The sequence below is a fragment of the Pongo abelii genome, chromosome 2 (genome assembly GCF_028885655.2).
Source record: "Pongo abelii isolate AG06213 chromosome 2, NHGRI_mPonAbe1-v2.0_pri, whole genome shotgun sequence".
Classification (NCBI taxonomy): Eukaryota; Metazoa; Chordata; class Mammalia; order Primates; family Hominidae; genus Pongo; species Pongo abelii.
This window is the reverse complement of record NC_085928.1, coordinates 61,815,819-61,839,931: the sequence shown is the minus strand read 5'-3', so window position 1 is coordinate 61,839,931 and position 24,113 is coordinate 61,815,819. Positions and strand designations below refer to the sequence as shown.

General features: G+C 34.9%; 1 protein-coding gene across 6 annotated transcripts in view; it reads right to left on the bottom strand.

Annotated features, from left to right (window-relative positions):
• The window catches only part of CADM2 (cell adhesion molecule 2), a 1,121,146-nt gene that overhangs the window by 193,792 nt on the left and 903,241 nt on the right, over positions 1 to 24,113 (bottom strand). For all 6 annotated transcript variants that reach the window (XM_024245141.3, XM_054551669.2, XM_063721866.1 and 3 more), the window contains one exon: positions 2,492 to 2,644. In XM_024245141.3, the coding sequence (XP_024100909.2) occupies positions 2,492 to 2,644 (153 nt within the window). The remainder of the gene's footprint in view (positions 1 to 2,491; positions 2,645 to 24,113) is intronic.

Here is a 24,113-nt window from a genome sequence, read left to right as displayed (position 1 = left end):
TAAATATATAGTATCCAAAAAGTATGTAAGATGCATATAGCTCAAAGTAGTTTTTTAAATTAAATTGTTTTTTTGTTTTTTTTTGAGACAGTCTCGCTCTGTCGCCCCAGCTGGAGTGGACTGGCTCAATCTCAGCTCACTGCCACCTTTGCCTCCCGAGTTCAAGTGATTCTCCTGCCTCAGACACCCAAGTAGCTGGGATTACAGGTGTGCACCACCGTGCCCGACTAATTTTTGTATTTTTTTTTTTTGAGATAGAGTCTTGCTCTGACCCCAGGCTGGAGTGCAGTGGTGCAATCTCTGTTCACTGCAACCTCCACCTCTCAGGTTCAAGCAATTCTCCTGCCTCAGCCTCCCGAGTAGCTGGGATTACAGGTGGGTGCCACCATGCCCTGCTAATTTTTATATGTTTAGTAGAGACGGGGGTTTCTCCATGTTGGCCAGGCTGGTCTCGAACTCCTGACCTTGTGATCTGCCCACTTCAGCCTCCCAAAGCGCTGGGATTACAGGCGTGAGCCACCGTGACTGGCCTAATTTTTGTATTTTTTAGTAGAGATGGGGGTTTCATCATGTTGGCCAGGCTGGTCTCAAACTCCTGACCTCAAGTGATCCACCCACCTCGGCCTCCCAAAGTGCTGGGATTACGGGCATGAGCCACCGTGCCTGGCCTCGATTGTAAAATTTTACCTGTGAAAATACTCTTGTAAATCTTAAAAACAATCATTTAATATATTTTACAATTTACTAGTGTAGAGATTTTAAAAGGTAGATTGCATTGAAGAAACAAAAAAACTCACAAAACATATTTCTTTATCCCTTACCAAATTATGATTTAACTTTAGCTTCTTTCTTTCCTGATTTCATAGTTCTTAAAGCTTAAAAAGAATATTATTGTCTCTGTATTTTGCGGCCAGTCACGGTGGCTCATCCCTGTAATCCCAACACTTTGGGAGACCGAGGTCAAGTGATCGAGACCATCCTGGCCTACATGGTGAAACCCTGTCTCTACTAAAAATACAAAAAAAAAAAAAAAAAAAAAAAAAAAATTAGCCGGGCATGGTGGCAGGTGCCTGTAATCCCAGCTACTCAGGAGGCTGAGGCAGGAGAATCGCTTGAACGCGGGAGACAGAGGTTGCAGTGAGCTGAGATGGTGCCACTGCACTCCAGCCAGGCTACAGAGTGAGACTCCGTTTCAAAAAACAAAAAAAAAGAAGAATGTTGGAGAGCACCAATATGAGAAGTACAAATTAAACAACAGGAACAACAAAGATACATGAAAAATTAACATAACTCCTCTTAACATTTTTTGTCTTCACCTACATATTACCTGCTTTCTTTTTAAAAAATCTATGCCACATCACCATTTAATAAAGTGAATTCATCAGCCATCTATTCTTTGGATTTCAAATTGGCTCTCTACAGAACAATACATTAACCTTATGCAGTTGTTATCCTGAAATACTCCATTTTAGTGGGTATATTTTGTCTTTAATGGCAAACTTGTGAAGATTTTTATAAAATAGTCCCAGTGTGACTTGCAGAGAAATATGTTTTATATCCTATGCACAAAACCAATTCACTAGCTGGATTAACTTTAATATTCCCACCCAAAAGAACAGCATGTGTTAGTCCTTTTAAATGCAACATTGTGCCTTTTTCTATCTAAAGAGGGAAGCGAGCTTGGGGGAAAAAATCAATCTTTAAATTCTTGTAACTTGTTCAGTACGCAGGTGTGTTTCAATGAACTGCAGCAATTTCAGCTGATTGGGGCACTGACGTCTGTGGAATCACAGAGAGCTCGGAGCTGCAACTTTATTTCCTCAGAATCTCTATGAATGTATTGCTTTTTTTGTGTCACTTTCACCTTTGGGAAAATGGCCCAATATTTAGAGAATAAAAGCACAAAGAAACTACAAGCTGCAAGCTCAAGCGACATTAGGTACTTCATTTAGGAATCTAGAAAATATAATTTTAAAAGGAGAGAAGACACATGGAAATATCAGGGTCATTTAAATGCACTAAATACACAAGCAGGTCATATTTGAGAACCACAAGTTAGCAAGAAAGGCCCTTATCAGGTGACTTACATGATCAAATAAAGGAGCATAGTACAGAACACAAGTCGAACTCACTATGCTCATTATTGTATCATGTTGTAAAAGTATCAGAATATACACAACATATAGATTATTTGATAAAAAAGAAATTAGCTGAAATCAAGAGAACCGGTGTCTATTGCTGGCTAAGAAACAAAATAGCTATGGGCCTTCTAGCAGTCATATACATCTTTGAATCTATCTTTGTCCCTTTATAAAATGCAGAAAGTGACTAAATGATTTTAAAACGCCTGTGTTAAAATGTAGCAGAGAAAGGATTAAACTGTATCTATTCATATAATCTTCAAAATATATTTTTGTATTGAATTACATTGCTGTAGCAATATATATCATTCTGGTTTTGAGATGACATGGTGTTAGTCCCTTGCACTTACCCAGAACGGTGAGATAGGCCTTGGAAGTTTTGACAGGCATTGTAAATAAAGAACAGGTGTACTGTCCTTCATCAGAGAGAGACACATCACTGACACTAATACTCAATTCATGCCAGGAAGCGCGAACCAGCTCGATCCTATTGTCCCTTAAAGCTGGAAAGAGAAAATATTGAAAATGTAAATAAGGACATCAGAAACAGTCAGTATTTTTAGACTGTATATTTTCAACACAACACAATAAATATTTTCTTTGGCCATACATTGAAATCTTATTTCTTGGAACAGTTTAAAAGAAAGTTTAAATATGTTGAAATATTTTATCAGATTTTTAAAAATCAAAGTAGAATTAGGTGCTCCTTAACGTTTTCAGAAATAACTTTTTAATTAAATGATTACATCTAATACAATACTTCAGATGAGGTAGATACTGATGTTGATAAACATAGCTTTCCTCTGCAAATCTTTCATAGAATACCAGTGCCAAGAAAAGCTATAAACAAAATGGGTTCACTTCTATGGACAGATAAATTTGGTAAACTGTGACTGCAGCAGGCCTTCCAAAGCAACAACAAAAATATTGGCATACTACAAGCTCTCTGCAGTAGAGGCACTTGAACTACTTCAACTTGAGCTGATATTGAGCAGAAAGGCAACTGTAAACTATCTGACTTTTAAATTTGCTCTGATTGGTTGGTGCCACTGCTGTACTGTATGTTAATATAGTCGTTGGTCTGAATCACCTTTTCTATGACAAGACACTCATTTTCACAGAAGATACTTTAGCATCTTGCTGAATTATGCTTCACTTGACTCATTTTGGGGGAAAAAGAAAAGTATTAAAAAGTTTATCATTATATGCTCTACTAAATAGAGCTGTAGAATCAGGAATTAAGCAAGCAGCAACTAAAAGAGTACTCTAAAAGGTAGAAAGAGTGAGTAGGACTGGTTAAAGACACCAGCACCCAAGGAAAATCCCAGTAGCTTCCCAAACAACAGTAAAAGACGATCCAGACCCAGCTTCTCCCAACCACAAACTAGAAACAGAAGATAGTCTAGGTAGACTCATTTTTATTGCTGATCAAATGAGAATCCATCCAATAATATCAGGAGAGACTGGGTTACCTGCAAGGAGAATGAAGTAGGAGCCTTACTAAGAGCAAACAGCCAGAGAAAGTGACCTCTTTTTCCAGGATGCCTAAGACTTCCCCTCTCCATCTAGAGGTACTGAGCAGATAAGCAGCTCTAGTAGTGTGTGTGGAGGGTGAGGCGGGAGGGTATATGCGGGATGGTGGGGGGATGTCTCTACAACAAGTACAGAGCCCTGGAAGTAATCCTCTTTTCATTAGCTAGAGCAGGGGTCCGCAATCCCCAGGCCATGGGCCAGTACCGGTTTGCAGCCTGTTAGGAACTGGGTCACACAGCAGGAGGTGTGCCATGAGCCAGCCAATATTACTGCCTGAGCTCTGCCTCCTGTCAGATCAGCAGGGTTCGGAGAGTGAACCCTATTGTGAACTCTGGATATGAGGCATCTAGGTTGCGTGCTCCTTATGAGAATCTAACTAATGCCTGATGATTTGAGGTCAAACGATTTCATCCCAAAACCATTCCCCACACACACTGCCCACCATCCATGGAAAAATTGTCTTCCACAAAACTGGTTCCTGGTGCCAAAAAGGTTGGGGACCGCTGAGCTAGAGCATTTTTTAGCTCACCTAGGCTACTACAGCTTAGCCTGGGGAATCTCCTCTTCTACCTTTGGTGGACCAAAAGAGATCAGTGTGGCCCCCAGTAGAATTAGACAAATCAACCTGTCCAAATAGCAGCACAAAGTCCCTAAAAATTAAATTCTCATTAGAACCACGGCCCATAATTGAAAGCTAGGACTAGCATGTTATACCTAAACAGGGCAACTCTTCTTAGAATAAATTTAATTAGCATCCAGAGTCTCTTAACATAATCAAAATGCGCAGCATATAATAAAAAAAAAACTTACTAGTCACACTAAACACCAGGAAAATCATAACTGAATGAGAAAAAATAACAGATGCCTATACTGAGATGAATCAAATATTGAAATTTTTGACAAAAATTTTTAAGCAACCATTATAAAAATACTTTAATAAGCAATTACTAATTATCTTGACACAAATGAAAAAAAAACCAGAAAACCTTAGCATGAAAAATGTTATTAAAAATGGACGTTATAGAAATAAAAATACAAAAGTCAATATAAAAACTAATTTGATTTGCTTTATAGAACAGTGAAAATGACAGAGGATAGAATCACTTAATTTAAAGACAGAGAAATAGAATTCACCCAATCTGAATAGCTGAGAGAAAACAGAAGGATAAAAAGAAAAGATAGCAAAGAACAGAGCCCCAGGGATCTGTGAGACAGTACAAAATATCCATCAGTGGTATCACTAGAGTTCCAGAAGGAAAGAAGAAAGAGAGTGGGACTAAAAGAGTATTCAAAGAAATAATGGTTGAAAACATTCCAAATTTGGCAAAAGTCAGGAAGATACAGAATCAATCAAGAAGCTGAGTGAAACCCAAGTAGGAAAAACCCAAAGAACTCTAAGTCGAGATACATCAAGAGGAAACTTCGAAAAGCTAGTATCACTGCCTGAGCTCCACCTCCTGTCAGATGAGTAGGGGCATTTCTCACAGGAGAGTGAACTCTACCGTGAAAACTAGACGAAAACTAGATAAACAAACTTCTTGAAAGGAGCCCAAGAGAATAGCTTATTACCTGTAAGAGAATACAAATTCAAATGACAATGCATTTCCCATTTCAAGTCATGGAGGCCAGAGGAAGTGGTGCATTTTTCAACTTCTGAAAAAGAACTGTCAACTATGATTTCTTAACTAGTAAAACTATCCTTTAGGAATCAAGAGGAAATACGTATGTTCTTAGAAGAAAGAGAAATAGATAATTTGCCTCTAGCAGGACTGTCTTAAAGAAAAAATAAAGTTTTTTCAAACATAAAAGAATTAGTAATAAGAGGAAATCTTGAAGCATCAAGAAGAAAGAAAAAAATAACAAAATATGAGAAAATAGAATAGACTACCCTTCTCCTGAGTTTTTTCAACTATAAGATTATTAAAACAAAAAGTACAACTTTGATAATGTCCACCATATATAGAAGGAATACTTAAGACAAGACAAAAAGTGGATAGGGCAAAGATACCTAGTGGATGTAAGGTTTCCATACTTGAAGTGGTAAAATGTTGCCACGAGTAGACTGTGTCAATTACATCTGTTAATTGCAATACCCAGAGCAACCACTAAGAAAGGCACACAAAGAATACACTCAAAAACGCTATAAATAAAGATGGAATCCATTTATATGATGTTTTGAGATAACAAAATTACAGAGGTAGAGAACATAGTTTGGTTGCCAAGGACTAGAGATGGCAGGAGCGATGGACAGTAGAGGGACACGGGTGTGGCTCTAAGAGGAAGAAGGGATCCTTGTCATTCTGAACTGTTTTTCTCTTGATTGTAGTGCTAGATACATGAACCTACACATGTAACAACATTGTCTAGAACTAAACATATAAACACACACACACTTACATATATGCACACAAAAATAAATACATGTAAAACTGATGAAAGCCAAGTAAGACTATTAAACTGTATGGGTGTCAATTTCCTCGTTGTGATGTTGTTTCATAGCTTTACAGCTGTTTCTTGGGTGAAAGGTACATAAGAGCTCTCTGTATTATTTCTTACAACTACATATAAATCCACAAAAAAATTGACTAGAAAATTTTAATGCACATTTGATGGAGTAGGGGGAAGAGTTAGGACATCAAAGTTTAAAATTCAGTGTACACATTTACTACACAAGAGGGTGATCCCAAATGTCATATATTTTAAAATTACCTGCACCTTCCCTACATGCTTTGAGAGAGGAGCAGATAATTATAAAATATATAACCTTTGGGAAAATTCTAAATCATTGTGATTCTAAGTATCTTTAAAAAATCATCCCCCCACACACTCAAATAATAAATACCTAAATGATTGTATCCCCTTTGCTGTCATTCTTCGTGAACTCTAATTGCTTAGGAAGATATATACTTGCAAATATTTTTAGAATTGATTTATATTGAATGTGAAAAATAAAGCAGGTCTGTGCTTCTGAGTGTATTCGGATACAGCACACTTTAAAAAAAATGTCTATTTCATACTCTATCTCCTACATGCCATGATATAGATGCCTTGTTTAGCTGCCAGAGGAAAACAGGGCACAAATTTGTTATTCTCACAATAGGAACTCGTGCTATATCAACCCCTTTTCAAAACAATGATTTATTCACATAAATATTTATCTTATATAAATATATGTATTTATATATAATTTTATAATTTTGTTACTGTGTACATATATACTAAATATATATGTATATTATACATACTCATGTATTTTGTTCACACATTTTTTAAGAGGTCACCAAAAGGAAAAATCTCAAATTCCTGCCATGATACTGTATGGATAGAACATGTTACCCACCTCCTGTACTCAATTTCATTTCCCCTAACACAGGTTCCACCGACACAGACAGAGCTTACAATTCTCAGTGAATCCAGACAAAAGGAATTTAAGTCTATTTTAGCCAGACTGTATTTTGGAACCTATATAACATCACTGAAGTTAAACTGAATTGCTCACTACATACGAATATAAGACTTTCATATTTAAACCATTTTCATGGAATAAGGCTAAAGGTACTGATCTGAAATCAAAAGACTTGGCTCCAGACACTTGTATGAAGTCAGTTTCTGGTGATAATTTCTGATTCCTTCCATCTTTGGATTATGATGAGAACTGAATGACATCATGGAGAATGTAAAGTGACTTAAAATACATCTACAATGACATTTTAAAATTATTTGGGGTTTGGAATCCTGAGGATAAATTAGATATTTTCATGTCTGAAATATTTCAATCAATTCAACTTATCAAATCATATAATACTTTCAGTTGTTTCTATGATTATTACCAGCCTTGACTAATTAAAAACTAGGCTCTGAAAAGCAGAACACATGAAGTTTTATGTAAGCTTCATTATAGTTTAATCATATTAACTTGAGTAAGTTACTTAAATATGTCTCAGTCCTCTATGAGGTAAAACTCCTATGCTACATCACAGTGAAAGCATAAAGAATGTGGTTTAGAATTTTAGAACTGAAATATATGAATATATATTTAAAAATGGACAACACACTCTTAAGGACCAAGAAACTGCCAAAATTACTATATGGATTATTTATTGTGTACATTTTCTTAATAGTTTATTGGCTAAGCAATAAAGCTGCCTAACAAGATTTTCCATGAACTGACTATTTTTAGTAAATCCTACATCCACACTGTTAATCTTTTCAAGTTTACAAACACTTATGATGTCACCTACAGTTCACTTTAAAACAACATTTCAAGTACGAAAGAATAAGGAAAAATCCTTTAACAGTCCAAAGAGGAATATACTATAACTCAATGGGTTCCCTGTGAGCAGGAACCTTGTTTCACTATTTCAGCACCCTGAGCTATAGCTATCTACACAGTAGGCATTCAGTGAGTAGCTATTGAATTGAAACTGACAGCTAAACTCTGTCTATATGTGATAAGAACAGAGTGAAAAAGAGCTGAACTAGGAAGTCCTCTTCAATATCTCTCCACAGGATCCCCCATGGGAAAGAAGCCACAAAAAACCAAAAAAAAAAAAAAAACCAGAAGAAAAAAAAATGTTCCATTTAGACACTGTTGAGTATAAAAGAGCTAGAAACATCATGCTACACAAATTTTTTAAGTAAGTGACAGGTCACTGGAAAATGATCTGAACTACTGAATGAGTGAACTTTGAAAATATTTTCATTTTACCTTACAGTTTCCCCAAACACAAAAGGCCATAGTTAATCAGAGACCATTCATATCATTTAATTTTTCTATGTAGCAGGTCCCAAATATACAGTGAACTTAAATAAAGAATTGTAATATTGTCAGTGGAAATGAATTCAATCTTTTAAAAAATGTTTCCCTTTGAGGACACAGAATATAAATCATTACCTGAATGTCCTTTTCAATAATAAATTAAAAACTCAAACATTTTATTTAAAAATATCTAAAAACACTAAACTAGGAATGAATAAAGAATAAAATAAATGAGCATGTGTAATAAAAGAAAAAAAGGGTATTATTCACATATCACAGAGCTATTAAAAATAAGCGAATGGGTTAAGTAGGCCACTTTGAGGTCATGCCCTAACAGCCATTAGTTGACTGCTACCCACCAGTGTGAGGTAATTTAACAGTTCAAAACTCTAAATTCTGGAAGATTTCATCTTAGCTGCATATAACATTCTACTATATGATCAATGAGTAAAACTCTATTAAATAGTACTCAACTCTGGATAAAATGATTTTTTCCAATACACTGTTGGTTTTAAATGGTTCAACAATCATACAAATGTGTATTTTGGATTCATGCTGAATAAAATAAAAATGCCTAAGACAATTAATTGGAGGACTTCAGACACATTTTATGCCCATTTCTAACAAAAGGTACCAGCATATTAAGTAAGTTGTATATTAATTAGTTTTAGACCAAATTAACTTACTAAGAATAGCACTGTTGAATTTATGTAGCACGATTTATTCAATAACCTGCTAGCAATTTGTGAATACTTACATTCATAGTTTTCTTTCCTTAAGTGTTATATTTATAAAGGTGATAACATACTCCTTGCTGGAAACTTTAAAAGGTATCTTTAAATTGGTTTCTAGTGAGTAATAATTCATGTCACATTTTAGAATGCTTAAATCATGACTAAAAATCATATTCCATTGTGAGTCACCTTTAAGAGAACATTAAAATGCAACATTTCTTACATTTTTTTCTAGTTCACCCGTTGGACATGAAACTTCCCCAAACTGGGATTATGATATAGCTTTTTGGACTTTTTTCAAGGCCTCACACATGTCATGCTACATATCGATACCCATTAGTAATTTATTAGATTAAATTGAATATGTGGATTATCAATCTTCAGCATATAATATTCTATAATTGTATTAACAAGGTTTAAGAAAATTCCACATATTAAGTGAATATTTTATACTGTGTGATTTTTATCATTATAATTCATTGTATTTTATAGACAAGTACTAAAGGAAAACCTACATCAGGGTGATAGAAATCACTTCAAGTATCCCTTGGCTACATAATTCTCAATGTGTAACATTTACACTCATAAGACTTTAGCGAAGACAAACATTGCACACATTTAAAAGTTTTTAAAATGTGTTTAATCTCCAACCAGTTAAGTTTCATTTCCTAACTTAAATTCCATGTCACCGATGTGACAGGATTTCAACAACCACAGGGTGTCAGCCTTCATTTTCCTTAGCCTCAGTGCATGTGCTTTCCACCCAAGTATCCCACTTAATTCCTATAGGAAGTTTAGATATGTCAGTACAATAAGCCAAGTTCTACCTATGGGAAGATGTACTTAACTCTACCCATAAGGCCTTTGATCCAGTATTGAATTTTATTTTGCTGTCTGTTACCTGAGAGTAGACTACTTCTTCTGTTTCTAACTTTGTTCTTTAAGGTTACCCACACAAACACTGCTACTTCCAGACTTCTGCAACAGGCTTGCTCTCTGCACATTGTCCACTTAGCCCTGTGCTAGTTGCTTACTCTGCTTTACTCCTATTGTTTTCTCCGAAGCTGGCCGCTAACAGGACTGACTCATGCAATCTGCCAGCCCTGTTTTTTTCAGTTGAAATCTCTACTTCCCCCAAGGATCAGAATCAGGACAAGAATTTGAAGCTTCAGTGAGGACAACTTTGTTTTTTACATACTAGAATAATTTTTCTACTAATTAGATCTGTACCCTAATAAATCAGATAGGAAAACTAAGTCAAACTATAAGAAAGCTTACAAAAAGGATCCGAAGTCTAAGACTTAACACTTGTCAGATGTTATACTTTGTATCTTGAGCTGTATGATGAAAATATGCCATTAGATATTGCAAAAGAGGCAAGATGAAGAAAATCTACCCACTCGTATTCTTATTATCAAAATGTTATTTTATTTGTTAGTAGCTCCATACAATCTTATTGGATATATTAAAATCAGTATGTGTCACTTGTAATAGTACAAATTGCCAGGAAAAAAAAAGATTTGTGTTACAGTCAGAATAAAATATCAAACAAGTGAATCCTTTTCTGTTTTGTTCTTTTACAGTCATACAACGTAAAACAATCTAAATCAATCTTCTGGAAAATTGGTAAAGACAACCATTGCTCCAGAGCTCTTATTTGGTATTCCAAGTTTCAGCCTGGACTGAATTTTTACTGAAACCATAGTAAATGGAGTTTTAAAATAGAAATGCAAACAGAACCGAAGCAATACATCTGGAAACCGTATTCCTATTTGAAGAAAGTTTTTCAGTAATAGAATTTCAGTTTTTACACCCTAGTATTTCTATGTTTAGTATGGTAGTTTTATGAGAGAAGACTGTTGACAGATAGTCATCAAAATTAATTAACTACAAAATTCTAATACACATTTTCAGGAGACTTATAGAGACAAAATATTTCCTCTCCATCCCCTACAAATCAAAGTTTGTGAATATTTTGTTTCCTTCTTCAAAACACAGTATTTCCCTAGGTGTTTGTCACATTACAGTTTTTATTTCTCTTGAGAAAACATATTTTGGTATTTGATAGCGTTCACAATTTGATACCACTCACTACTGGCCTGGATCCACAGAACAAGAAAATGATATGGTATTTGATCCATACAATTTTTGTAAGCCCTCATTCTTTTTAACAACCTACAATATATTGGTCTCCTCATAGACATATGAAATTCATTTTTTATATCTAACTATGAAACCACCACCATATGTAGCCATGTGGTATAACTCTCATGTAGCATTTATATCAAAGAGACAAGAAGATTATATGTCATGCTATTATGGAAACGCATACACAAAGGTAGATTGGGAATCAAAAACATCTGCCTTCATTAGATAGAGAAACCAGCCCTTGGTATTTATAATCTGTCTTGTAATTTTACAGGATCCCATATTCTGGGAAAGCCTTCAGTTGGTGTTTACAACACAGGAAGGGAAAATGACTCCAGACTACATTGTGTACAATTCTAATAATCCCGAAGTTGTACCTTCTACAGCCTGAAATTTGGATTAAATTTTTCTTTTTTTTTTTTTTTGAGACAGAGTCTCGCTCTGTCGCCCAGGCTGGAGTGCAGTGGCTCAATCTCGGCTCACTGCAAGCTCCACCTCCCGGGTTCACGCCATTCTCCTGCCTCAGCCTCCCGAGTAGCTGGGACTACAGGCGCCCGCCACCGCACCTGGCTAATTTTTTGTATCTTTAGTAGAGATGGGGTTTCACCGTGGTCTCGATCTCCTGACCTCGTGATCCGCCCGCCTCGGCGTCCCAAAGTGCTGGGATTACAGGCTTGAGCCACCGCGCCCAGCCCTGGATTAAATTTTTCACAGTTCTGTTTTCATTAAGGCATTCACATAATTATTTAATGAGATAAACAACTTCTTAGAGTACACAATCTGAAAATCCAGGCACTTGTTGTACAATTAAGAAACTGTTCTTTTTTTATATTTTTAAAATGTAGGCATAAGCATAAAAAAATTAAAATAATATAAATTTTATTAACAATAGTCCATAATTTTCTATGAAATGAGTTTAATATTTTCCATTGCCAATATATTTTTGCTACGGAAAGTTTGACCCTTGATCTTGCTTCCTTCCCTCAGTTTCCCCACTTCTTACTAATTTTTCCCTTTTGGGGTTGGAGGAGGTGAGTGTGAATTTGTCACAAATAAAATATTATCTTTAAAAAATTAGCAAATTACTGATTATAATGAATATTGTTTCTAATATCTCACATACATCAAAAATTCAATGAGAGAGTGATGAGTAATAAAAATTTTAAAAATTATCTTTTACTATATAGAATTTGAAGAATGACATCCTACTTTTTAAATTTAATTTAATTTTTTCTTTTGAGATGAGTTTCACTCACTCTGTCACCCAGGCTGGGGTGCAGTGGCACAATCTCAGCCCACTGCAACCTCTGCCTCCCTGGTTCAAGCCATTCTCCTGTCTCAGCCACCCCAGTAGCTGGGATAACAGGCACACACCACCATGCCTGACTAATTTTCCTATTTTTAGTAGAGACGAAGTTTCACCAGGTTGGCCAGGCTGGTCTTAAACTCCTGACCTTAAGTGATCTGCCTGCCTTGGCTTCCCAAAGTGCTGGGACCAGCAGCTCAGCCTCCACGTTTGGCTGACATCCTACTTTTTAAAGTATTTTCTATGATGTTGAATTTTCTTTCTTTAAATGATTTATTTTTCTTTATCACAGAGTGATCTGAATCAGTTTTTAACAATTCTATTTATACTAAGTTACATGTTAACATTTAGTAGTTTTGTTAATGCTATGGTTTGAATGTCTCCTCCAAAGCTCACATTGAGATTTAATTGCCATTGTAACAGCATTAAGAAGTTGGCCCTTTAAGGAGTGATTAGGTCATGAGGGCTCTTCCTTATGGAGCATTTTAATGACTTAAACAAAGAGGTTTTGGGAAGTGCCCTTCTACCTTCTGCCATGATACAGCACAAAGACCCTTGCCAGATGCCGCCACCATGTTCTTACACTTCAGCCTCCAGAACCATGAGCCAAGTGAATTTCTATTGTTTGTAAATTACCCAGTCTGTGGTATTTTGTTATAGCAACATGCAACAGACTAAGACAGTCAATGTATAAAAAAATTCATGACATTCAAATTGATAAGAAGTTTTAGCAAAAGGCAGAAAAAAGAAGTGTAAAAAGGAGAGGCAGCATATCTTAATACTTTGCCACAACTAAACTATAAAATTTTGGAAAATTTAAGCATATTTATCTTGTAATATATAGTATTGAATGTATCTAAATTATATATATAAAATGTATAAATATAAATATAAATTTATATAAAGTATAAATATAAATACAATAATATGTATACATTGTATGTATGAATAAATATATAGATAAGTGAGAAGGGCAGTTTAAGATGGAGTAGGACAAAAAGCCAATGAAAAATTAAAATTATTGAAGTTGCAACTCCTGGGGCAAATGAAAGTGGCTGATGAAAGGCAATTTGATAAACATCTTTTATAAATGAGTATAATAAAGGCTTTTTTTTTTTTAGTAATTCACATAAGAAATGTTTCAAAACTTACCAAAAAGATTGGAAAAAATATACATCAAATTAGACACCTGTGAAATTTATAATAAAAGAACACATTGTGTTTTATTAAATATAATGGTTCAGCAGTAACTGTGAATTCCTACTTTGTAGCTAGGTTGAAATGAGATATACTGTGGAGGTGACTTCTGAAACCCAGAGAGAAAGCTCTGAACACACACTGCTCTTACTAATTCTCAAGAGGGAAATCCATAGTGTGATATGTACTGCTTCAAAGTCTTCTGTACTTGCTGACTCCACCGCTGTCATATGAATCTTTGAGATCTAGACTTACAGGCTTTGAGCTTGACTTGGCCTTGGTTACATAGGCAGCCCAACAACCAGCTTACACTGTAGAAAAGATCCTGGCTCTCTCTTAGGGAGCTTTCACTGAGATAATGGGGACAGTATGAAAGAAAGATTGTATAAAATAGTCTTCCAATGCAGGAGAGAATAAGAAAAATACACTATTTGAAAATAAATTGGTAATAAAATGTATTTTCTTTGTATATTCCACAACATATTTTGAATAGCCACACCACACAAATATTTTGGGGAATTTTCCAACTGGACAAAAGAAAATGCCCTTTAAAAAATTCTTAAAGAACTGGATGCCTACCAACCATGTGCTCAATACAAGGGCAGTAGATAAACCTAATGTCTCATCAAAGATGGATATAGGGATACAATCATCACATAGAGGAAGAAATCACATGATATGATGATGATGATGACAACGATAGAGTAATGTTAATTTATGGAGTACGCACTATCTGACAAAACATTTGCTAAGTGTTTACTTAGATTTTTCTACCTTTTATCTTCACAATAGCTCATTGAGACTTACACTAGCATTATTTCTCTTCTAAAGATGAGAAACCTAAACATCAGAGAGGTTCAGTAACTCACCCAAAGTTACATAGATAATACATATCTGAACACAGATGAGTGTTCAGGCAGTCTGACTCTAGAACCTATAGATCTCTTAAATACCACATTCAAGTAACTTTCTAGCTAATAATTACTAATCCTCATATTCAATCTGTTAGAAAAACTGTGATGGTATCTTATTAAATATAAGGCTGATGATAGACTAACCAGACTTAAAAAACATTTAGTGGTTTTGATGTGCATTTCTTTAATGATTAGTGATGTTGAGCATTTTTTAATATATGTTTTGGCCATGTGTATATCTTCTTTTGAAAACTGTCTGTTCACGTTTTACCCACTTTTCAATGGGGTTGTTTTTTCATGTAAATTTAAGTTCCTTATACTTGCTGGGTATTAGACCTTTGTCAGATGCATAGTTTGCAAGCATTTTATCCCATTCTGTAGTTTGTCTGTTCGCTCTGTTGATAGTTTCTTTTACTGTACAGAAGCTCTTAAGTTTAATTAGATCTCATTTGTCAACTTTTGCTTTTGTTGTGATTGCTTTTGGCATCTTCATCAGGAAATCTCTGTCAGTTCCTATGTCCAGAATATTATTGCCTACATTGTCTTCCAGGGTTTTTATAGCTTTGGGTTTTACATTTAAGTCTTTAATCCATCTTGAGTTGATTTTTTTTGTATATGGTATAAGAAGGAGAGTGTGAATTAGTTCAATCATTGTGCAAAGCAATGTCAGGATTCCTCAAAGAGATAAAACCAGAACTATCATTCAACCCAGCAATCCCATTATGGGCTATATACCCAAAGGAATAGAAATCATTCTGCCATAAAGACATATGCATACATTTTGTTCATTGTAGCACTATTCACAATAGCAAAGACATGGAATTAACCTAAATGTCCATCATTGGTAGAATGGATAAAGAAAATGTGGTACATATATACTATGCAATATTACACAGCCATACAAAAGAAGAAGATCATGTCCTTCGCAGGATCATGGATGGAGTTGAAGGCTATCATCCTTAGCCAACTCGTACAGGACAGAAAACAAAATACAGCATTTTCTCACTTATAAATGGGAGCTAAATGATGAGAACACACAGACACAAAGAAGGGAACAGACACTAGGGCCTACCTGAGGATGGAGGATGGGAGGAAGGAAAGATCAGGAAAAAATAATTAATGGGTACTAGGCTCAATACCTTGGTGACAAAATAATTAGTAAGACAAATCTCCATGACACAAGTATACCCATATAACAAATCTGCACATGTACCCTGAACCTAAAGTAAAAGTTAAAAAAAAAATCATCATCAACAACAACAAAAAGTTAGTTAGCCCAAACAAGCTAAATGAATCTTTGTCTGTGCATCTACCTATTCAAGATACATAAGGAATTTTACCAAGCAGAAAATACCAAGTTAGTGCTGCATTTTGAAGTGATCAGAATTGTTTCTAATGAGCCCAGGAGATCTTATGTTATAGTAAGAAGTTAACAGTATAAAAGTAATCTCCTGCCGTACACATTGGGATTGGCAGTGGTAGATTATATTCGAGCAGGTTCAGAACTCACAACTAAAATGTAGGCAGATGGGGCAGGGCATGGTGGCTCACGCCTGTAATCCCAGCACTTTGGGAGGCCAAGGTGGGCGGATCACGAGGTCAGGAGATCGAGACCATCCTGGCTAACACAGTGAAACCCCGTCTCTACTAAAAATACAAAGAATTAGCCAGGCCCCGTGGTGGCGGGCGCCTGTAGTCCCAGCTACTTGGGAGGCTGAGGGAAGAGAATGGCATGAACCCAGGAGGCAGAGCCTGCAGTGAGCTGAGATCGCGACACCGCACTCCAGCCTGAGTGACAGAGCGAGACTCCATCTCAGAATAATAAAAATAATAATAATAATAATATAAAAAATGTAGGCAGATAAAGGAAACAAGAACTTTAACAGCAATGAATCACGAGCATGGTGGTTGTACAGAGCTCTGTTAAAAGTATCTGAGACCCCACAAAAATTAGGAAAGTTGAAATCTCACATGAGATCTACAGGACCACCTGTGATTAATTAACCTAGAAATTAGGGATTGGGCTAAGAAGTAATACATTTATGAACCATTTAATTGTAAAACAAAAGGAAATTTGAGGGTAATATTAATGTCTCCTGTCATCACACATCGTATCTGAAAAAATACCTTCCTGCTAAAAATGAATGGAATGAAGCTGACTACTTTTCTAAAAAAAAAGTTTTATTCCATATTTAAATTGAGTAAGTAATTGTTTAGTGAAGGGCTGTCATGTGACCAGATTCAGCCAAAAAAAAAGTGAGTAAAGTGACATATTTCACTTCATTGCCGAGCTTTAAGTAGTAGAGCTTCTGTCGAGTTAGCTGAGCTAGTGAGGTTAGCATTACCATAACAGACAAAAATGAATTAAAGAAAAAGCAAAATGGGCAGCATGAAAAATACAATTTATCATAAAAGGGATATCATTCTTAAAATATTACTATAGAATTTGCTACAAAAAACCAGAAAAAATTATAAAAATGTTTAAATCCTCAATATGCTGTAAGAAGATATAAACTCCAATAAAAAAGCAGAAAGACACATGGAAAAATTAATCTGAAATGTTACAATAAACGATCAAATTAAAAATGAGATGAAGATAAAGGTGCAAAAGAATTCAAGTCCAAACTCAAAGAAGTCAGAGCTATGTAAATGCAGTGCAAAATGGAAACAACGATTTAGTTAACCAACTTGAGATAGCTCAGAAAGCAGAAGATAAGGTAGTACATACAAGAGAAGGGAAAGATTACACACAAACACAAATTATTGAGAAAAATAACACTATGACAACACAATTGAAGGCATATTAGTAGCATAATTTCTATGGCTAAAAGTCACTTGTGTTTTCATTAGAATAGTTATTAAATCTCAAAAACAAAGGAGTAATTTTATCACAACTTTGAGGACAAAAATTTCATAACCAACCAATTTATCTTCCACATGATATTGCAATAGAAAAATCGTTAGACATGCAAGGCCTCAGAAAAATATTACCTATTTACCTAAGAAATTCATTAGGCAATCAAAATAATAGGCTGTCAATTATAGGTAAGAATTAATGTGCTCTCATCATTCTAGTGAAAGTCGTTTCTGTTTTAACCAAAGTTTGTATGAAGAAGACTGTCATTATAGATTTATAATAAACAAAAGTATAAATAAATATCCAACATTATAATTTTAATGGAATATTAGAAAGCCTTCATATTATAAGCCTGAAAACCTTTATAATAGGAAAATAATACAACTTTAATTGAAAATAGAACAGAAGGATGTAAAATAAAGTGTTCAATATGGTATCTATTCTATAATAAAATAGCAAATGTATCTAATGGATTGATGAAATTTGGGACTTTTTTCTTGCTTCTTTGAGCTATTCTGAATTTTTAAATTTTTATCAGCTAAGTTATTTATATCTATCTATTTTTAAAATGTTACACTGAGAAGATATAAAATAAAAATCACAAATCATATTGTTGGTACCTTATTATATGACCACTGAAATGGACTATTTGGAGCTGTAGAGCTGATTCACTTGTTTAGACTGTGTTTTAGCAAGAAACGTGGCCTAAGGTCTCATTTTAAAATGTGAAAGTAAGGCAATGTGGAAATAGATGAGGCTCCAGAAAATACAAGAAAAAGGAAAAGGAAGCGGTGATTATATTAATCATGTGAAGGTCTTCTTATACTCGCCAATTCACTGTTTTTATCACTATTCAAGATCAGATACCAATTTTCTGAAGAAGTGTACAATGCTATTTAAAGAAAATCACCCATAAAATAAGCAAAATTTAAAAAATTTCAAAGTATTTCTTCTTGTAGCACTAAATACTTCTTAAGTTCTTCTGCTAAAACAATAAAATTCACTATGCTTGATTTATATATTACACAGATGTAGATATTCATTACAGCTTCTCCATAGTTTGAAAAATAAATTCTTTTTTAAATATTTATTGTTTATCTAAGAAACATTTCTTTCAAACAAAACACATTTACTCTTGAGAATGGCAACAGCATAAATGTTCTCATCTGTGGTAGAGGACATAATATTATGGGAAATATTACCATGATAAAATAATATATAATCAATATATTCTTTATATATTTATTTATGAGGATTAGGAAGAAAACAGTCTTTAAGACACATAGGAGCACGCAATAAATGTGACAGACGAGTGATGACATAATACTGTTTTGTCTGTGACGGTGACACAAAACGGCAAAGGACACAAAACTGTCAGTCTTGTTGTTTATCTTCTATCTGAAACTAATAAAAGAAGGAAGGTGATTGACGGCAAGTAGACATATAGACAATGTCTTAGACATACAGTTGTTAGATTTTACACATACATAAAAGTACTATCTTGATGGTTTTAAAGATGCTTTACTTCTCTAACTTTCTAAGATGTTAACTTTACCTAAAAATAAAAATAAGGGAATTTATAGTATGATTATAATAAATGTTATATATTATCCCTCTTAGAAATGACTACTTTTTTTCAGTTTGTGAAATTCATGCAGTTATTCATTCTATTGGAACTTATCCTGTTAGAAAATTGCACACACTTGAACCTATAAGAAATGCCTACTTCTTAATGTACTGTCTGTCTAGGATGAATACACGTTTGTGCATGTGTGTATGTGTTATACATGCGTTTGCGTATGTGTGTATGGATATGTACAATAAATATTTATGTGTTCAGATAGAGAGAGTAGGGCAGTCCTGGTGAAAGCAGAAAGAGAGTAATGGGGACAAATGGAGAAAAAAACCAGAAGAACACGTAAAATTGAATTCTTTCTTATAATATATATTTTTTTCAAATACATAAATTATGAATTAAAACATTCCTTCAAAACACTGAATATGTATAGAGGAAGTTCCAAAGAAGTAGAAAGTGCCTGTACTGATTTTTAAGAGCTTGCAATTTATTTGAAGGACACTAAACATACAGATATAAAATATGTAGGTGATAATTGCAGAACAACATGAAAACAAGTGAATAATAATGTGACATAAAATTCACAAATCAGGGCTAGGGATAGAATGTAATTAAATAAGACTCTAATGAATCAAGAAAACTGTTCTAGAAACTTTGAATATGGAGATAGACCAGTGACTGACTGAAACATGCAGAAGGATTTTAAATGTCAAAAATTAGCTCCAAGAAAAGAAAAGACGGACTCAGTTAACAGGGTGGGTAGGTCCAGAAAAGCTAATGGTATTTCAGCATGCACAAATATATGCTGATCTCTTGTCACCTACACTTATTTTGCCTTTCTTAGTAAAATGTTAGTAATTACTGGTAGGCAAGCAAAACTTGCCCACTTCGGGGTTTCTCTTCTATTATTATTATTATTTTTTTTAATTTTTTTTTTTTTTAAGATGGAGTCTCACTCTGTCACCCAGGCTGGAGTACAGTGGTGCCATCTGGGCTCACTGCAACCCTCTGTCTCCTGGGTTCAAGTGTTTCTCCTGCCTCAGGCTCCCAAGTGGGGTTTCTCTTCTTACAGCTCCCTCTTTTCATAGTGTCCTAGCTACAAACCTCCAAGTTCCAAAATTCGATTTATTTTGAAAGGCTATCTATCTCATAGTTTTGTATGCAAATGTTGCTTTCCACTCTCACTGAAATGCCATATTTCTTGAAATCCTTTAAATGTAGTTCTCATTTCAGGTTTATCCATGTTTATGATTTATTATAGTTTTCTGTTATAATATTGTATCTATTGTAGTTTAAGTTCCGTAAAAGTAGTACTGTGTATTTATCTGCGTCCCTCTCACAGCTTAACTACCAACTGTGACTTAACATAGCTTAAATCACAGTTTAGGCTCATAAAAATATAGACATGGTTATAAGCTTTTCAAAAATTTTATAGTCATGTTATCATTTGCAGAAATAAACTTTTTTTCACATGAAAAATTTTCAAAAATGTTTCTCCTGAAAATGTCAATGTAGTGCACTATTTATTTGTTTTTATTCCATTTCGTATTTTACTAATAAACACTCACTCCATCAAGAAAAACTGATTCAGATGTATCAGGATTTCCTCATAAGTGGGTGCAGGAATTCATATTTTTGCTCCATGCTTTCTTTGCAAACATCTAATAATAAAAATATGAAGGAAAAAGCAACATACACACGTTTTATTTGGAGGACTAATCTTTTAAATAAATAAAATAAGCAGAGAAGAAGCAAACACAATGAGAACTACAGGTCTGCTTAGTTGCAGGTCTGAAGTTTGTTGCGAGGGAGTGAAAGAGACTTCAGTGCTCCCAGACAGAAACAGGAGCAGGCATAGAAAGTTCTTGAAGCCAGGGCCTGGAGTGAGCCTCTCCAGTTCTTTGAAGGAAGCTAAGAATAAAAACTCACAGCACCTGGGTTGTGGCTTCAAACAGCTTGCAGGCCTATAGCAGTGAGAACACGGACACAGCCTTATAATCAAGAACTGACCAAACTGCCTCTCTAACTGGATCACGGTGCCCTGCCTAAAATGTCTTGATTTAAAAAGTGGTTCTGGGCTGGGAGCTCAGGGAGTTAAGTGACTATAGAGATAAGATAATGTTCAACCTCAAGACTGGAAGAGTGAATACAGAGATGGGAAGTGAGAGTTGGAATAAAAAGAAGGAGAAAGGCTAGAAAAAAGATAGCAAAAAGAAAAAATTTCTAGCTTCCAAGGAATATTCAAAGAAAATTGCATAAAAATAATATTATGTATCAGTTACATAAATAATCTAAAGTGTGTTTAAGATGCTTCCAGTGATAAACAAAGGAATAATTTCCACTGACATAAAGTAAGAAATTATAAAACAAATTTAAAAAGGTCAATATGTAAAGAAGTAATTTTAAATAGTATTAGAAAGTACATGTGGCACATATACACCATGGAATACTATGCAGCCATAAAAAATGATGAGTTCATGTCCTTTGTAGGGACATGGATGAAATTGGAAATCATCATTCTCAGTAAACTATCGCAAGAACAAAAAACCAAACACCGCATATTCTCACTCATAGGTGGGAATTGAACAATGAGAACACACGGACACAGGAAGGGGAACATCACACTTTGGGGACTGTTGTGGGGTGGGGGGAGGGGGGAGGGATAGCATTGGGAGATATACCTAATGCTAGATGACGAGTTGGTGGGTGCAGCGCACCAGCATGGCACATGTATACATATGTAACTTACCTGCACATTGCGCACATGTACCATAAAACCTAAAGTATAATAATAATAATAATAATAATAATAAAGAAAAAAATAAATAAATAAAAAAAAAAGAAAGTACAGTCACTTGAACTGTACTTGGAATTACTAAGTTTGTTGCTGTTGTTGAGGAATTTACTGGCAAATCCCTCAAAAAGACAAAGATATGTTACAAACAGGATAATAGTTGAGCAACCAGAGGCTAAGCTGACAGCCTCCAGTACATACAGCTAAGAGTAAATCCAGCATAACGGAATGGGGTAGTAGTATCTTTCTGTAGTAGTAATTGCTGTAACTTTCCCAAAACTGAAGAAATACTTAAGAAGGGAAAGTTACAGGCAAATTCCTCATAAAGATAAATGCAAGGAATACTAATCAAAATACTTAGCAAACTGAATCCGTTGGTGTAAATAAAAAGTAATTCATTCTTACTGATTTGGGTTTAGTCCAGTAATGCAAGGTGTTCATAATTACAGAAAAAGTAATCAATGCATTTTGACATACTAACAAAACAAAGGAGGAACAGCCTATAACTATCTTAAAGAAGGCATAAAAGTATTTTATAAAATTAATAACAATCATGATAAAACTCTTATAAAACTTGGAAGAAAAAGGAACTGGTGGTTTTACTTTTCATGCAGATGATCATTCCAATCATTCTCCTAGTTCCTGGAGTCTCGTCCTAAGATCCCAGTCTCTCCTCTTTCTCAGTCACTCTGTGGATGTGCTCTTCACGTTTTCATAACCAATACACTCAGCCCTTCCATATTCCACACATTCTACTTGCTGACCACCAACTCCCATATCTCCAGTCCATTCTCTCTGGGACTCAAATGCAACCAGAACATTTCATTCTTAGATGCTACTACACTTTCATTGTCATTCCAGCCTCACAAGTCCTCTTTTCTGATTTTATTTGGCTTAGATTTCATGATCCATTGAGCAAATATGTATTATCAAGTGCTGTTTAGGGGTTCTTGGTGGCACATTTGTGACCAAGATCACTTTCTGTTTCAATCATTTTTCACTGTGATAACAGAATACTGCAGGCTGGGTAATTTATAGAGAAAATGATGTATTTGGCTCATGGTACTGGATACTGAGAAGTCTAACATCAAAGTGCTAGTGTCTGCTGAAGGCCTTGTGCTGCATTATCCTGTGGCAGAAGAGCAGAAGGACAAGCAGGTGTGTGAGACCGAGAGAAAAAGAGAGCCGAACTACTGCAATAATTAACCCACTCCTGTAATAAGGGCATTAATCCATTCAAGAGGGCAGAGTCCTCATGACTTAATCACCTCTTAAAGGCCTCATCTCCCAATGCAATGACATTGGCAATCACCTCTTAAAGGCCTCATCTCCCAGTGCCATGACATTGGCAATTAAATAACCACACGATTTTGGAGGGGACATTCCAACCATAGCAATCCCTTACGTTCCCTTTCAACTTCCTCATCTTCTCACTTACAAAGACCACATGTGAGTTAAACAGAATTCACTCTACTCCCCTATTCATGCCTGTAACCTGCATATAAAATGCTTTCATCATATCTTAATCATTCAAGGCCATCAATATGCTGACAATGCCTATGTTTATGTCTCCAGCCTAAACCTATTTCCTCAACCCATTACCCCTACATTTAACTGACTTGACACCTCTACTGAATACCTAATAAGCAGTTCAGAATTAACATGTCCGAAGCAGAGTTCTTGATAACATTTTCTCTCCTAACCAGCTCTTTCAGTCTTCCACATCTCAGTGAATAACTCCGTCGTCTAGTTTTTCAGGTAAAAAAAATTTGAGTTGTTCTTATGCCTCCATTTTTTCAATCACTAGAAAAGACATCATCAAATACTAGCAACTGTATAATCAAAATTCAAATTCACCACCTATCACTCACTGCCTCTGCTGCTTTCACTATGGATCAAGCCATTCTGATACCTTACCTGGGTTACTAAACATGTCACTCCACGTTAACTATACATTTCATCTTATAGTCAAAATAATCTAGTAAGAGTAGTTTGGCTCATATGCGTTTTATAGAAAGATAAAATTTGGTATCATTTATATGTGGCAATTAACAGGTTAATTAAAATTAATAATGCCAAAAAATGTGTTACTATGATTATCCTGGATAAAATAAACATTAATATAAATTTATGTTGCTTTCATTTGGGAAACTA